We start from the raw sequence: 13,523 nt of genomic DNA, 5'->3' as shown, positions 1-13,523 counted from the left end.
GCCAAGAGCCACCTTTCTGTGCTATCGGGGCACAGGGTTCAAGACACTAAAAGATCTATGGGGATTTAGAATACATGTATTTTATATAACAGGATTCCACAGAACTAGGACATGGTGGGAGTTAATCTTCCTGGGGGAGGGAGTCAGTTTGGGGAGGCTAATCTTTATGAGCATCTACTATCACTACACATCTCCACCCCATCCGCCTTGCTTACCTTTTATAGATGAGGTGTCACAGACTCAGGCCTGGGAAATAATTTGTCTGTGAAGTTCAGGTGGGCATTAAATGAGAATATCTAATGAAACTTCCTAGGCAAATTTCAGTTTTCATTCACTTTCTCTCCACAGAGGGAGCCAGGCTGGAGGGTAAAAGGCAAGTGGGAGAGAAGTATCTCTTCCAGGTATTTGAGGTACCCAGGAAAATGTAAAGTACGATTGTCAGGGGGGAGGCTGGGAGTGAGGCCAATTTGTAGGTTATCAGTGAAGTGAAAAAATGCTCCCCTATCTTTCTGGAAATCACTATAGGATCTGCCTCTAAGCCTGCTTTTGAATACAAACAAAAGACCCTCCCTACAAGGACCTGCTGCATCATTTCTAATAAAAGGCACAGTGTGATAGGGTGGAAGACAAACATCACCGTTATTGTCGTGACATTTACACCACAGCTACCATTTAACATTACAGTTAACGTTCATCTTGTCCTTACTCTCTGCCATGCGCTGTGCTTTAGATACTTTATCTCATTCAATTCTCCTATCAATCCTAAGGGGCAAGAACTGTTATTCTCTCCATTTTACAGATGAGAAGAACAAGGCTGAGAAAGGTTAAGTAACTTGATCAAGATCACACAACCAGCAAGTGGCTGAGCCAGAATTTAAACTGCAGTCTGACTCCAGACCCTGTGGTCCTGACTTCGAAGCCCTCAACTTTCACAAAAGAAGTAGTTTGGGTGAAATTTTCTTTTAGAAAGAAGGCTTTTATCAAGGTTGATGATTGCTGCCTCTACAAAGGGCCTCCTGAGGCTCTGCTGTGCCAATATCTCACTCCATAAGGCACGTCTTGCCTTCTATACACCGGAGCATCCACTGAGCGCCAGGTCTGCTCAGCACTTCATAAAATGGCAGCATAATGACATATACGGATGCTCAGTGGAGGTGTCCGTGAAGAAACCAGAAGTCACCTTGCTGATGAGAGGCGAAGGAGGCCTCAAACTTTGGGTTCATAAAAAATTCCAGTCGGAACAGATGTTCTCTTAGCTCACACAAGAAGCTGTCTGTACTGAACATCTTATCTCACCACACCAACAGCCAAGTAATAAACCCAGAATGACAAAATGAGCTTCCAGAATGTGGCAACAATGCCTTGCAGGGGTTCTGCTACAAATACCAACATTACATGGGCAAAATATAGAAACCATCTTAACATTCTTGTCTTGAAAGGATGGCTATCTTCTGTGAATTATTCAGTAGTTGGCCCAGATCCCCTAGAATTTTGAAGACCTTAGAAAACTAGAACTTTGGGATTTCCCTGGTTAAGACTCCAGGGAAGTCCAACGGTTAAGACTCCAAGCTTCCACTGCAGGGGGCACGGGTTCGATCCCTGGTCAGGGAACTAAGATCCCACGTGCCGTGCAGCGTGGCCAGAAAAGAAAACTAGAACTTTACCTTAGTAAGAAAAGAAAATTTACCTGATGGCGGCATAACCACAGGTAAACTCAACAGTAGGGTTTTTTTTCTCCCTTTTGTTTCAGCAAGACATAGTTTCTATCTGGCATTTCCCTAAATGTTTAAGAATAGATAGCCCTCACACACAGCTGTATCATGTCTTCATCAGTTTCTCTGCAGAGTGGAATACAGAATTGATTTTCCTTTTCTCTACCTAAGTTTCATTTCCCTCATTTCTACTATGTACTAACTTTCAAATTTCTCTTGGCCAGTTTTTTTTTTTTCTCTAATTTCTTTGGGAGTCAGGATGTTGAGAGTGAGTTGAAGTTGTTGATTTCTTTTCCCAATGCAGTGAAGTCCCTAAAATCAAGGCCACCCTCCTCTCAGAAGCAGATGCTGTCTGTCAACTCGACTCCCTCTTTCCGCTGAGGACTGGCACCCAGCTGGGAATGATTTCATGTTTCGAAAGCATATTAAGCAGAAGACAGACACCCAGAAGGAAGAAAGGCCACATTCCCTGACATCAGCATCAGGGTCAACAGGAACCACTTGCTAACCCTTCCTAACTATGCCTCGTAGAGTCTCGCTGAGGCACGGCTTTCTCCTTCAGAAGTGGGCAGCCCAAGTGCCTCTCCCTGGCCAGAAAGAACCACAAGGGAAGATTCCTGACTCTCTCCAAGACTACCATTTCTAACCTATTTGTCATAATTTCACAGAGACACAAAAGCCCTCCCCAAACATTCACCACTGAGTCCCATCAGGGCCAAGAGGGAGCGAGTACCTTCTGGTTCACTTTAGTGGCGGCCACGGTCAGGTTGTGCAGATCCTGGGGATTACAATCGGTGTCGTTCATGCAGCAACTCGGGGGGATGCCGTGCTCCAGAAAGTAGGGGCTGGTGCTCCAGTTGGTGTAGTTCTGCACCCCACAGCAGCTCAGCTGTTAACGGGGAAAGGAAAAGAATTAAGTGTGGCAGATCAAAGGCACTGTGGTCTCTGCACTCAGCGCCTTGCAGCTTTTAAAAGAAAAACATGGGCCCAGGCCCTAAGTCGACAGGCACAGCTTTGGTGAGTCAAGATGAGCTGAAGCTCCACTAACAATTCTACTCACTGGCATACCCACGTGAACTCAGCGAACGAAGTGAGTCCTAGACGCCATATCGCGTTGGTTTCCACCTCCCAAAGCCAAGCAGCTGCTCTCTGGCCTGGCTAAGCATCAAAATCACGTGCGTGATTAGGTGCTGCTAAAGAGACAGACGTAGAGGTCTACTGAATCAGGACTGTCGATGGGGAGCTGAGGCCAAAATGGTTTTAGAAAGCTCTCCCCAAGATCTGTACTAATACGTACATAAATGGTTTAGGGGGAAAAAAAAGATGCACATGGAGGAAGAGAGAGAGTTGGTGTTGGTAAACTACAGCCCACCAGCTACCTGGTTTTGTAAATCAAGTATTACTGGGACACAGCTGTGCCTCTGTGTTACCTGTTGTCTAGGGCAGATTTTGTGCTACAAAGGCAGAGTTGAGTAGTTGTGACAGAGACTGCATGGCCTTCAAAGCCTCAAATAGTTACCACTTGATGCTTTACAGCAAAGATGTGTCAACTGCTGACATAGAGGATACTGAAGCAGATGGGGCAAAATATATCATTAATTGGTGAATCTGGGTAAAAGGGGTACAGCTCCTTGTACTATTCCTGCAGTTTTTCTGGGTAACTTTGAGATTCTACCAAAATAAATTACCAAAAACATAAAATTAAAAATACTGCTTCTGAAGTAAAAACGAAACAACACAACAATAAAAGATACCCCTCAACCGAAAACCTTTCCAGATGATCCTGACAGGCAGTCAGGCTTCCAGAGCACCTCCAGGCAGGAAACAACTACTTTCCTCATATCCTCTGCGAAGCACCAGGCAGCCTAGGCCATTCACACGCCTGCAGGATCCTCAGTTGCTCTGAGATCGGCTCTCCAACCCCACTGCACTGCCCAAGCCGGTGAACACAGCTCACCTGAGCTCTCCGCCCAGCCTCAAGACACCCTTTCCAGAAGGCTGGTCTTAGGGAGCCAACTCGAAGTCAGGCTGTCCTACACTCACTGTTCCAAGGCTTCAGGTTTTAAGGGCAAACTAGCTCTCCTTGGGATGCTCACATCCTTAAGGATGAAAAGCAAACCGGAGGGAGTGGTCCTTCTTGCCACTAATCACCTGGATCCCTGGACCCTGAAAAAGTACTGGATGTCCACTGTTGGAAAGGGAACTGGGCCAAGAGGCGGAGAGTGGGGATCAAGAGCAAACACTGCCAGTCTAGCGTCACTGGCAGCCCACAAGTCCAAGGCCCGACCTCGCAGGCCACTGCCAGCCCCATCTCCTTCCTGGCACTTACGCTGCGCTGCACGTGATCCACCGCCCGGCTCCTCTCGTCGTTGCCATTGTAATTCTGCATGGCGTCAGTGTAAGTCCTCAGGAAGGTGTCCTTGATCTAGGGAAGACAAGGAGCGATGTGGTTCTGGTCCACTGCAGCCCAGATGGACACAGATTCGTACCAACTTCCACCCCAAAATAGCCTCTTCTGAAAGTCTCCGAATAAATGTAGGCCAGGGAGGGCATGCCCTGTTTTCTGAGACAAAAGAGCTCAGAAGATTGGCCAAGGGGTTTGTTAGCGCAGGAGTTTAAAAAAATGTTCCCTTACCCCCAATCCAGAGGAACCCTGCCTAGTTAAATGAGCCACTGAGGTGGCTAGTCAGATTCGGAAAGGGCTGTGATGGTTTTCTAGTTATTTTCTTGGAATTGGTTACTGCCTTTCTTTCTATAACTTTTTCTGCCCTTACTCAAAGAATGCCAAAGGACAGGCCATTGTGTGTGGGGCGGGCAGGAAGACCAATGTTTTGACCAGAATCAGATCCCTAGTCTACCATACAGGAGTGGGGCAAAACCAGCTTTCACTTACCTGTCTTTATTGAGATGAAAAAAAGAGGGCAAAGGACATGGACTTTACTTGTTAATAAATGGTTAACAAAACCCTTTCTCCTTCTCTGTGAACACATTTGACCTTGGGTTATCTTTCAAGTTCTGTTTCCCTGGAAACCTGCTGAAGGCGGAGCATCAGGTATGTTACCAGGCAACCCCGCTTATGGTAAAAAGTGCCCCCTGATTGGTGAAATGACTCTGGCCTGGACTTCAGCAAATGACAGTAATTACCTGGTGGGAAGCTTAGGGCTAAATATGGTGACTCTTCTAACTAGGCGCGTTCCTTGCTGAGATACTGGACGCTATGCCCATCGGACAGTTACAAGAGATAAAGAGACACTATTTACATGGAGCTTCTAAGCCAAGGTGGTTGCCACACCCAGCTGTGTCCTCTCGTTTCATTGCACGTGCATCGTCTCTTAGGCATGGGCAGGCCTACACAGACTAGAGCCTGGACCACTTTGAGGACTCCCACTGAAGAAACAAGCCCACAGCTGCCCTGCCTGCAAGCTATGTTTCCTTTACTGTATCCTTCTCAGTCAATGCTGCTAGGTTGTGACCTCTTCTCATCATGTGTGTTTGACTCTTTAGCCAAACTCAAGACCGCTACTGGTGGCCAAAGAGTGGCACTGCAACCCCTAGCCACCACTTCCCTAAGTGGTTTTTCAGTGAAAAGAGGTTAGGCAGGTGAGGATGTTCAGGTCCTAGGTATCAGGAACCATGAAGAGAAAACCCCTACGTGGAGCCCGGTCCCAGCAGCACATGGGAAGGAAGTAGGCAAGGGCTCAGGTTGGAGCGAGCCAGGCTGGGCCTGGGGTTCACACATGCATCGGGGGCACCTCTAGGCCGTGACTTCATCAGGTTTTACCTCAGCTGAGAATAAGAATGGGGGATCTAACTCTGGATGCAGTGCCCACATGAAATGGTTCTAGAAGTCCGTCTTGGCATCTGAGAAGCCACATCTGGTAAAGGGGAAGAGGGGGCAGAAAGCGCCTAAGGCAGGCTCACTGGGAACTTGACTTGGCCAAGCACAAAGGCAGGGCCTGGAAACAGGTGATGCCAGACTTCAAGAGCCACAGTTATCACACTCGACCTCACTGACTTTCCCACCTCCATCTTGCTATTTCTTTCCATTCTAACACATGTGTAGCTGCTTCTATCTTTACTGTTATTTACAGGGAACAATAATGAATTTGGGGAGTGGGGAGTTAAACCAGAACTGTACTGTAGCGTATACACTTTCTGACCTATCATCAGTATACACATCTGAAAAGTGATACCACGGCAGCTACAGACAGCATGAGAGCAGCTTGTCCCTGCATTAGCATCTATACGTTGTCCAAATAGAGCAGCCTCAGTGACAGGACATGGAAGGATGGCCACATGTGACAAAGGACAGGTGGGAGTGTCCTTGAAACTAGCAGTTTTGATCGCAAAACCGGATTCAAAATAATTTTCCCCAGCTGTAGAAATCTCAAATTTTACATGTAAATAGAAAACAAAGCACAGCTTTGTAGGGGTTTTTTTTTTTTTAAAGATTTATTTATTGATTGATTGCTATGTTGGGTCTTCATTTCTGTGCTAGGGCTTTCTCTAGTTGCGGCAAGCGGGGGCCACTCCTCATCGCGGTGCGCGGGCCTCTCACTGTCACGGCCTCTCCCATTGTGGAGCACAGGCTCCAGACGCGCAGGCTCAACAGCCGTGGCTCACGGGCCCAGCCGCTCCGCGGCATGCGGGATCTTCCCAGACCAGGGCTCGAACCCGTGTCCCCTGCATTAGCAGGCAGATTCTCAACCACTGCGCCACCAGGGAAGCCCTGTAGGGGTTTTTGATCATGACTGTCTTCTCTCCTTTTCCCACACCACCAAGCGAAGCCACAGGGCTCCTCACCACTGGGGTGTGGATTTTACCCCCGGGCGGCAGGGGGCGCCCCGCAGGGCCTCTGGGGAAGAGACAGGAGAGCACAGGCTGCTTAGGGGAAATGTAGCACTTTGCCTTTGGCCAACGACTTGTTTGGCTTGCCTCTGGCCTCTGAGAAATCTTGATATACGGATATACACTTGTGCCTTGCTGAAGTGGCTACTTTTAAAGTATTTAATCTATATGGAAGGTCACTTTTTTAAAACAAGGAGGAAGGACTTCCCTGGTGGCGCAGTGGTTGAGAATCTGACTGCCAATGCAGGGGACACGGGTTCAAGCCCTGGTCTGGGAAGATCCCACATGCCGCGAAGCCACTAAGCCCATGCGCCACAGCTACTGAGCCTGCGCTCTAGAGCCCGTGAACCACAACTACTGAGCCCACGTGCCACACTACTGAAGCCCGTGCGCCTAGAGCCCGTGCTCCGCAACAAGAGAAGCCACCGCAATGAGAAGCCCGCGCACCGCAACGAAGAGTAGCCCCCGCTCGCCGCAACTAGAGAAAGTCCGCGCGCAGCAACGAAGACCCAACGCAGCCAAAAATAAATTAATTAATTTAAAAAAAAACCCAACAAGGCGGAGAATCCTTTCATGCAACAGCTATATAAAGAAATAGAGTGAGGGTCAACAGCTAAGGTTTCAGGTTTGGCGAAATTCCCGCCTGTAGAATTTTCTGGGCATTTCAGCTCATGGTCCATGGCATTTGGAAACTAGCAAATACCACTGGAGATGCCAGCTAGCTTCTCTGCATCCTTTACACATTCCAAGACGATGTTTAAAAAAAAATCCTCCTCCCAAAGACCCTTGAACTGAGTTCTCCACTTGGTGTATACTCACCTCGTGACGAAACACAAACCCGGAAATGCCAGCCACGAGTTCAGCCAGGAACACCAGAGACAGAAACATGGCATACTGCAAAGCAAGTGGACAGGGGCACAGTCAGATATGGCGGGGGGAAGAAGAGTGCTTCTTTGGGCTAGGTCCCTTCTTGTCAGGGGGAATTAGACAAGTCGTCATATTCCCTAGAAGGAAAAGTGGAAAAATCCTCTTCTCCAGATGTTCCCATACGAGCCTCCATAGAAGCATGTGTCTGTTTAACATGCGTAAGCATTTGGGGGCACACGGGCTGAGGACAGCGCATCCAGGGACCGGCATCGTGCCTGTCAGCTCAGCTCAACCAGGAGAAATCTGGAAGGGCTTTTTACAGCTAAGTATCCACTATTCTTAATGTTGGGCTCCTCGAGGTAGAAAGTAGTCTGGAGGGCACAGGACACAGTTCCACCCTGTCTGTGAGTCCTTTAGACCACTTTCCTCACCAGGGTCACCTGGCGTCTGCCAGCTGAGACCACCCCCTCCACCCGCCCATCCCTTGCAGCTCATTCGGGTTTTAAACTGTTCCGATTGCTAGAAAGGCTTCTTCCGCTTGGCCACAGTCTGCCTACTTGTAAATTCCACTTACTGGTGTTGGATCTGCTTTCAGGAGACGCCAGAACCAGACTGACCTCTCTTCCACGCCACGACCCTTCGTCTGTGTGAATACAGCCATGGAGGGACCCGGCTGCTTCTCTCAGTTCGGGCAACCCCTCCTGTTTCCTTAAGCACATCTCCTGTGAAGTGGCTTCAAACCCCCTTCCTTTGGAGTTGTATCCCTCGCATTCTGACAGGGCGGCCCAGATGTGCACAGGCCGACGTGATACCCTTCCTCACTAGGGCCTGAATGCGGCACCCGCAGAAGTGGGTCGCTTACCTCTCTTGTTCTGTGGAGTTGATAGCCTTTTGAAAAGCAAATCAGCTCTGTTGCTGACGAACAATGTTCGCAAGCATCTAAAACCCCCAGTGCTTCTTACACATTTCATGCTTCCTGTACTTTCCAAGTCGATTGTGTGTGTGTGTGCGCGTGCGTGCAAGTGCCTAAGTTCAGGGATATTATATGGTACTTCTGAGACATTAAGGGTTTCCATTTTTGTGACTGAAAAGCAGATAAAAGGAAAGAGAATTGATTCCTCTCCTACGAGGCATATGTCTTAGAATCTGCTTCTTCTCATCTCAAAATGAAATACAACGCTCCCGAATGTCGGGAATGGCCCTTGGTGATGCCCTGGAATTTGAGTACACTGCACGCGGCCACACTGCTTACTTGTAAAGTGTACATGTGTCTTGTAAAGTATATATGTGTGCATGGGATCATAAATTATTTTTCTCAGCCAGGGGCACATACATTCAAAGGAGGAAATACTGCCTTAAAATGCTGGTTTCGTTCAAAATATTAATAAAAGTCTCTCCGCACACTGAAAGCACAGACACTAAAGTATCAAACACACAGTTATGAATAGAAGGCTCCAAGTACACGACTTCTCTCTCTCAACTTGGTACAAAATGCAATTAGAAGCACAATTTACTCTAGGGAGGCTCTCACCCCAGGCCTAGACTCCACCAGAAAGTCCTGTGAGAAAGTAACCATCAGCAGGCAGGTGGGAGAAAGAACTTTTGATTCTGTGGTGTAGCTCTTAGGAAAGAGGCCACGGTTCTGGGCCTCCATAAAGTGAAAAGAGTTATTTTCAATTGTTTTGCAATTAATGAGGTTAAATGAGGACTGTAAGATTTTAGATGGACAGCTAATCAAGTGACTTCTGCTCTGTTCAGCTAGATCAGCAGTTTCACGTCCCTGGGAGGCTCTCTGCTTCTGGAAGCTTCCAGAGGAGAGTTGCTGCTCCTTCAGAAGGCCTGCTGGGGAGAGCCTGTATTAAATCCAGGTGGCAGGGTTCGAGTTTTCTCCAAATGAAAATACTGTAGTAGAAATAGTCCTGGCTTTGGAAAGAAACCTATCTGGTTTCCCGTCCCAGCTCTCAACATTAGTTGTGTGAACTTGGACAAGGTATTTCACCTCCAAGTCTTTATCACATAACATGAAAACACAACCTGAATTTTATGGCGGTGGTGAGGAATAAATAAAATGGAGTATGCACACAGGACAACATCGAGCGGGTAAAAGGAACTAAATGATAGCTTTTAGAAGACCAAAACCAACACCAAGCCCCCCAAACTTCTCTACTCGCCAAAAGGGTCACTTGCTAGTAAGCTCACAACTGTCAGGAGAAAATGGCAGCATGGTATGAAACCTTCAGAAGAAGCCAGAGATGACTGTTCCATTGTTGCATGCCCACTTCTGCCTGCTTCAGTCATAGTCTTTGGGCTGGAAGAAACCTTGGTGGGTTAGTCCAATACTGTACTTTCATAAATGGGGACAAAGGCCCAAAGAGGTTACATCCTTGCCCCTCAAGACTTAAGCCAGTGAGCATCAGGGTCAGTCAGGTCTCCAGGTCTCCTCCCTTCTTGTTTGGACAGATGGATTTTTAGCAGTCTTTGTTTTCCATGCCTCTGGAGTTAATTCTTCCCTTGCTACTCACTGTACTGAAGAAGAGGGTCTCAGCACTGGCTGTGCAATAGCACCCCTGGAGAGCTTTCAGAAAATGTGAAGCCAGATCCTGACCGCCATAGCTTCTGGTTCCATTGGCTGGGGGTGGACCTCTGGCAGAGGTGTTTTTAAAAAGCTGCCCAGGAGACTCAGGCACTGATCAAAGTTGAAAACTACAACACTAGACCAAAGGAAACACTAGCGCCTATGAGAAGTACTAGAAGGTAGACTCACAGTGCTAGTGGAGGTGACAGCAGCAGAAGTGCCTCCATATGGTCTCACTACGGCTTTTCCACCAACCTGGAAGGATTAGCTGTGGCCAGGGTATCAGCTTCCCGTATGGTCTTCAGGACAGAAAATGGCCAAATCAAGCACGACCTCCATCAGGTTGCCAACAAAGAGACTGACCAGTGCCTATTTGGAAGGTGCTTCCTTTGGAGTGAATCACCCTCACACCTGTATCTGTCACTAGATGGTATTATGGGTTACTGCAATCTAGGGCTAAACAAGAAAGGACGGACCACCCAGCACCGAGGGAATCTCTACTCTCCCCTTTCAGAGAACAAGACGTCTGAAAGAAATCCTTTTAAACAAAATTTTCTTTTGAGGAGAGGCTCTTGCTGCCTTTTATCTGTGAAAGTCTTCCACATAAACTCTTATTAATGAAAAGCATGGGCAAGAGACTAGAGAATTAGGCAACTGGTCTACCAGAAAGTTAAGACTTGCAGCAGCAGCCTTTCAACAGCCTATCCTTACCCTTTGGGAAACATCACTGCTGTGTCTGTCCTATTAGAGTAAAGGTACCCAGCACTGGTCCTTGGCCCCACAGCAACCCTCTGTTGAGTGGGGAAGCTCTGGCTTAGCTCAACTCCCACCGCACGGATCCAGGCTGTGCAGGCGTAGAGGAGAGCGTGCCCGCGCATCCCAGCACAGCCCAGCTCAAGGACGCAGAAAAGTATTTCTCCACTGGGAACTTGGACGTGAAAGGCTGCTTATGTTCGGGGTGCTGCCTCACCCACCAAGGCTGCACATCACATGCTTGAAAAGATTTCTAAGATAGAATTCAAAACTGGAACAGGGCATCTTGCCACGAGGCTATAAATGGCTTATTAGAACCGCTGGCCACTGCTTTGTCATCATCTACCTTGAGGGACCAGGACGGGATTGTTTTTGTGTCAGGCTGTATCTGGGGTTGTTTCTCCCTCTAGGGGATTAAAGGGTGGGTTAGGTAAAAGCCTGGACTAAAATTAGAGTCAATGACTATTAAGGACTCGTCTGTGGCTTCAAGAAGGGCCACTTTGCTTTCACGTGATTTCTATTTTTACAAAACAGAATCAGAAAGTAGTATTATATTGTGACCTACTCACCAGTTTCAGCATCCATGGGCTACCACGGCATGTGGCAAAGCATCCAAACAGGCCAAACACGACAATAGTGGTGCCAGTTCCGATGAGCACATAGGGAGCATTTGTGGAGTTCTCGGCAATAAGGGAAATATAGGTGCCCAGAGTGAGTTTGCCCCAGACTCCAACGGCCAGCAGGATCACTCCAGTGATCTGAAAAGAAGCAGGAGTGAGAAGTGTGAGACTGCTGCTGAGAGAGGTGAGAATCAACACAGAGCAATGTGGCCGGAATCTGAAGACTCCAGTTTCCGGGAGCAAGCAGGCACTTGCTGTAGGATTCCCTGAAGCAGTAGGAGAGGCCAGAGTCCATGAACTAAAGCCACCACACAGTAAAGACACTTTGATTTTGGACAACTAGATCTGTCCCTTACACAATCCCATATGCAGGTACCATATCAACTGTAAGTCAAGCCAACACTAAATAACTTTAAAAAAAAAAGCTGCTTAAAAAGTACATCCTAGGGACTTGCCTGGTGGTGCAGTGGTTAAGAATCCTCCTACCAATGCAGGGGACACGGGTTCGAGCCCTGGTCTGGGAAGATCCCACATGCCGTGGGGCAACTAAGCCCGTGCGCCACAACTACTGAGCCTGTGCTCTAGAGCCCGCGAGCCATAACTACTGAGCCCGTGTGCCACAACTACTGAAGCCCGCGTGCCTAGAGCCCGTGCTCTGCAACAAGAGAAGCCACCGCAATGAGAAGCCCGTGCACCGCAACGAGGAGTAGCCCCCACTCGCCGCAACTAGAGAAAGCCTGCGCACAGCAACGAAGACCCAACACAGCCATAAATAAATAAGTAAGTAAGTAAGTACATCCTAATACAGGTCTGAGAGCCTTCCCGGATCTGGTCTGGGAGCTGCTGCTCAACGCAGAGCTGGGCATGACTCCAGTAAGAATGTCAGCCGCCCTCTTCAATGGCATGTGTGTATATGGAATATTTTAAGGATATCCTACGTGATGTTTTCAAGAACAAGGTGATCTTCTTTGACTATCATGACGAAAATCTCTACAAAAGCAAAATATTGAAACTATTTTTGAATCCCTATTGATGTGCTGCCTTATTTACAATATTTTATTCACTGTAAAACGACAGAAGAATCTGAATAGTGCCTGGGATTAGCTGTACTACGATTTGTCAAGTCGCGCTGATCGGCCCGAAGGAAATCCCCACAGTGTGTCTGAACCACAGAGCCTTGCATCACTCGGGCCCTTACTTCAGGGCATAGACTTGGAGCTGCGCGCCATGCCTGACTCTCCATCCCCTGCAGGCCACACACCCCAGGAGCCTTAGCTGCTGAAGCCAGTGGCTGACTTTGTGTCTCTAGCTCCCCAGCCCGTCTCTCCCTAAGTTTACCAACAGCTGAGCAGCTCATTCGAACTGACATCCCTCCAGCTGCCACCACTTCTGACATCTTATGAGGCTCGAAAAAAGCTTGGATGTCCAAGGAAGCCCTTCCCCAGTTTCTCCCACCCTGTCCCCCGATGCCCCACACCAAATGCCTCGGCTCCCTGTGCGGCCTGCCTATTCGAGTGAGGAGGCAAATAAAAAAGAACGAAGTAATGCCATTTGCAGCAACATGGATGGACCTAGAGATGATCATACCGAGTGAAGTAAGTCAGACAGAGAAAGACAAATATCGTATGATATCACTTACATGTGGAATCTAAAGATGATACAAATGAACTTATTTACAAAACAGAAACAGACTGACAGATAGAGAAAGCAAACTTATGATACCAAAGGGGAAAATGGGGGATAAATTAGGAGTTTGGGATTAACAGATACACACCACTATATATAAAATAAACAACAAGGACCTACTGTATAACACAGGGAACTATATTCAATTATCTTGTAATAACCAATAATGGAAGAGAATGTAAGAAAATGATTTATTTATTTATTTATATGTAAAAAAAAAAAGTGAGGAGGCAAGATGAGAAACTGGTGAAAACCTATATGACACAAATCAATACCCGCCTCTCCAAGGTTTCCCCTGTCAGTCAACAAACACACTTCCTTAATGTCCGTACGTGAACACATACCACTACACGAGGAAGCAAATGGCTGGGCCAATGGAGATGCCTAGGAGCTTCTCTCTGTACACTTCCTTCTGCAGTTTGGAGCCATCAAGCTCCACCATCAGATTGTTTCTCTGTGCAG

The 13,523-nt window shown here is 47.7% G+C and overlaps 1 protein-coding gene across 2 annotated transcripts in view; it reads right to left on the bottom strand.

Annotated features, from left to right (window-relative positions):
- The window catches only part of TSPAN7 (tetraspanin 7), a 140,405-nt gene that overhangs the window by 14,533 nt on the left and 112,349 nt on the right, over nucleotides 1–13,523 (bottom strand). For both annotated transcript variants that reach the window (XM_059911752.1, XM_059911751.1), the window contains exons 2-5: nucleotides 11,325–11,513; nucleotides 7,380–7,454; nucleotides 4,042–4,137; nucleotides 2,446–2,601 (exon numbers count right to left, since the gene is read on the bottom strand). In XM_059911752.1, coding sequence (XP_059767735.1) covers nucleotides 2,446–2,601; nucleotides 4,042–4,137; nucleotides 7,380–7,454; nucleotides 11,325–11,513 — 516 coding nt within the window. The remainder of the gene's footprint in view (nucleotides 1–2,445; nucleotides 2,602–4,041; nucleotides 4,138–7,379; nucleotides 7,455–11,324; nucleotides 11,514–13,523) is intronic.

This window comes from Balaenoptera ricei, chromosome X (assembly GCF_028023285.1).
Source record: "Balaenoptera ricei isolate mBalRic1 chromosome X, mBalRic1.hap2, whole genome shotgun sequence".
NCBI classification, from domain to species: domain Eukaryota; kingdom Metazoa; phylum Chordata; class Mammalia; order Artiodactyla; family Balaenopteridae; genus Balaenoptera; species Balaenoptera ricei.
This window is presented reverse-complemented; position numbering and strand designations above follow the sequence as displayed.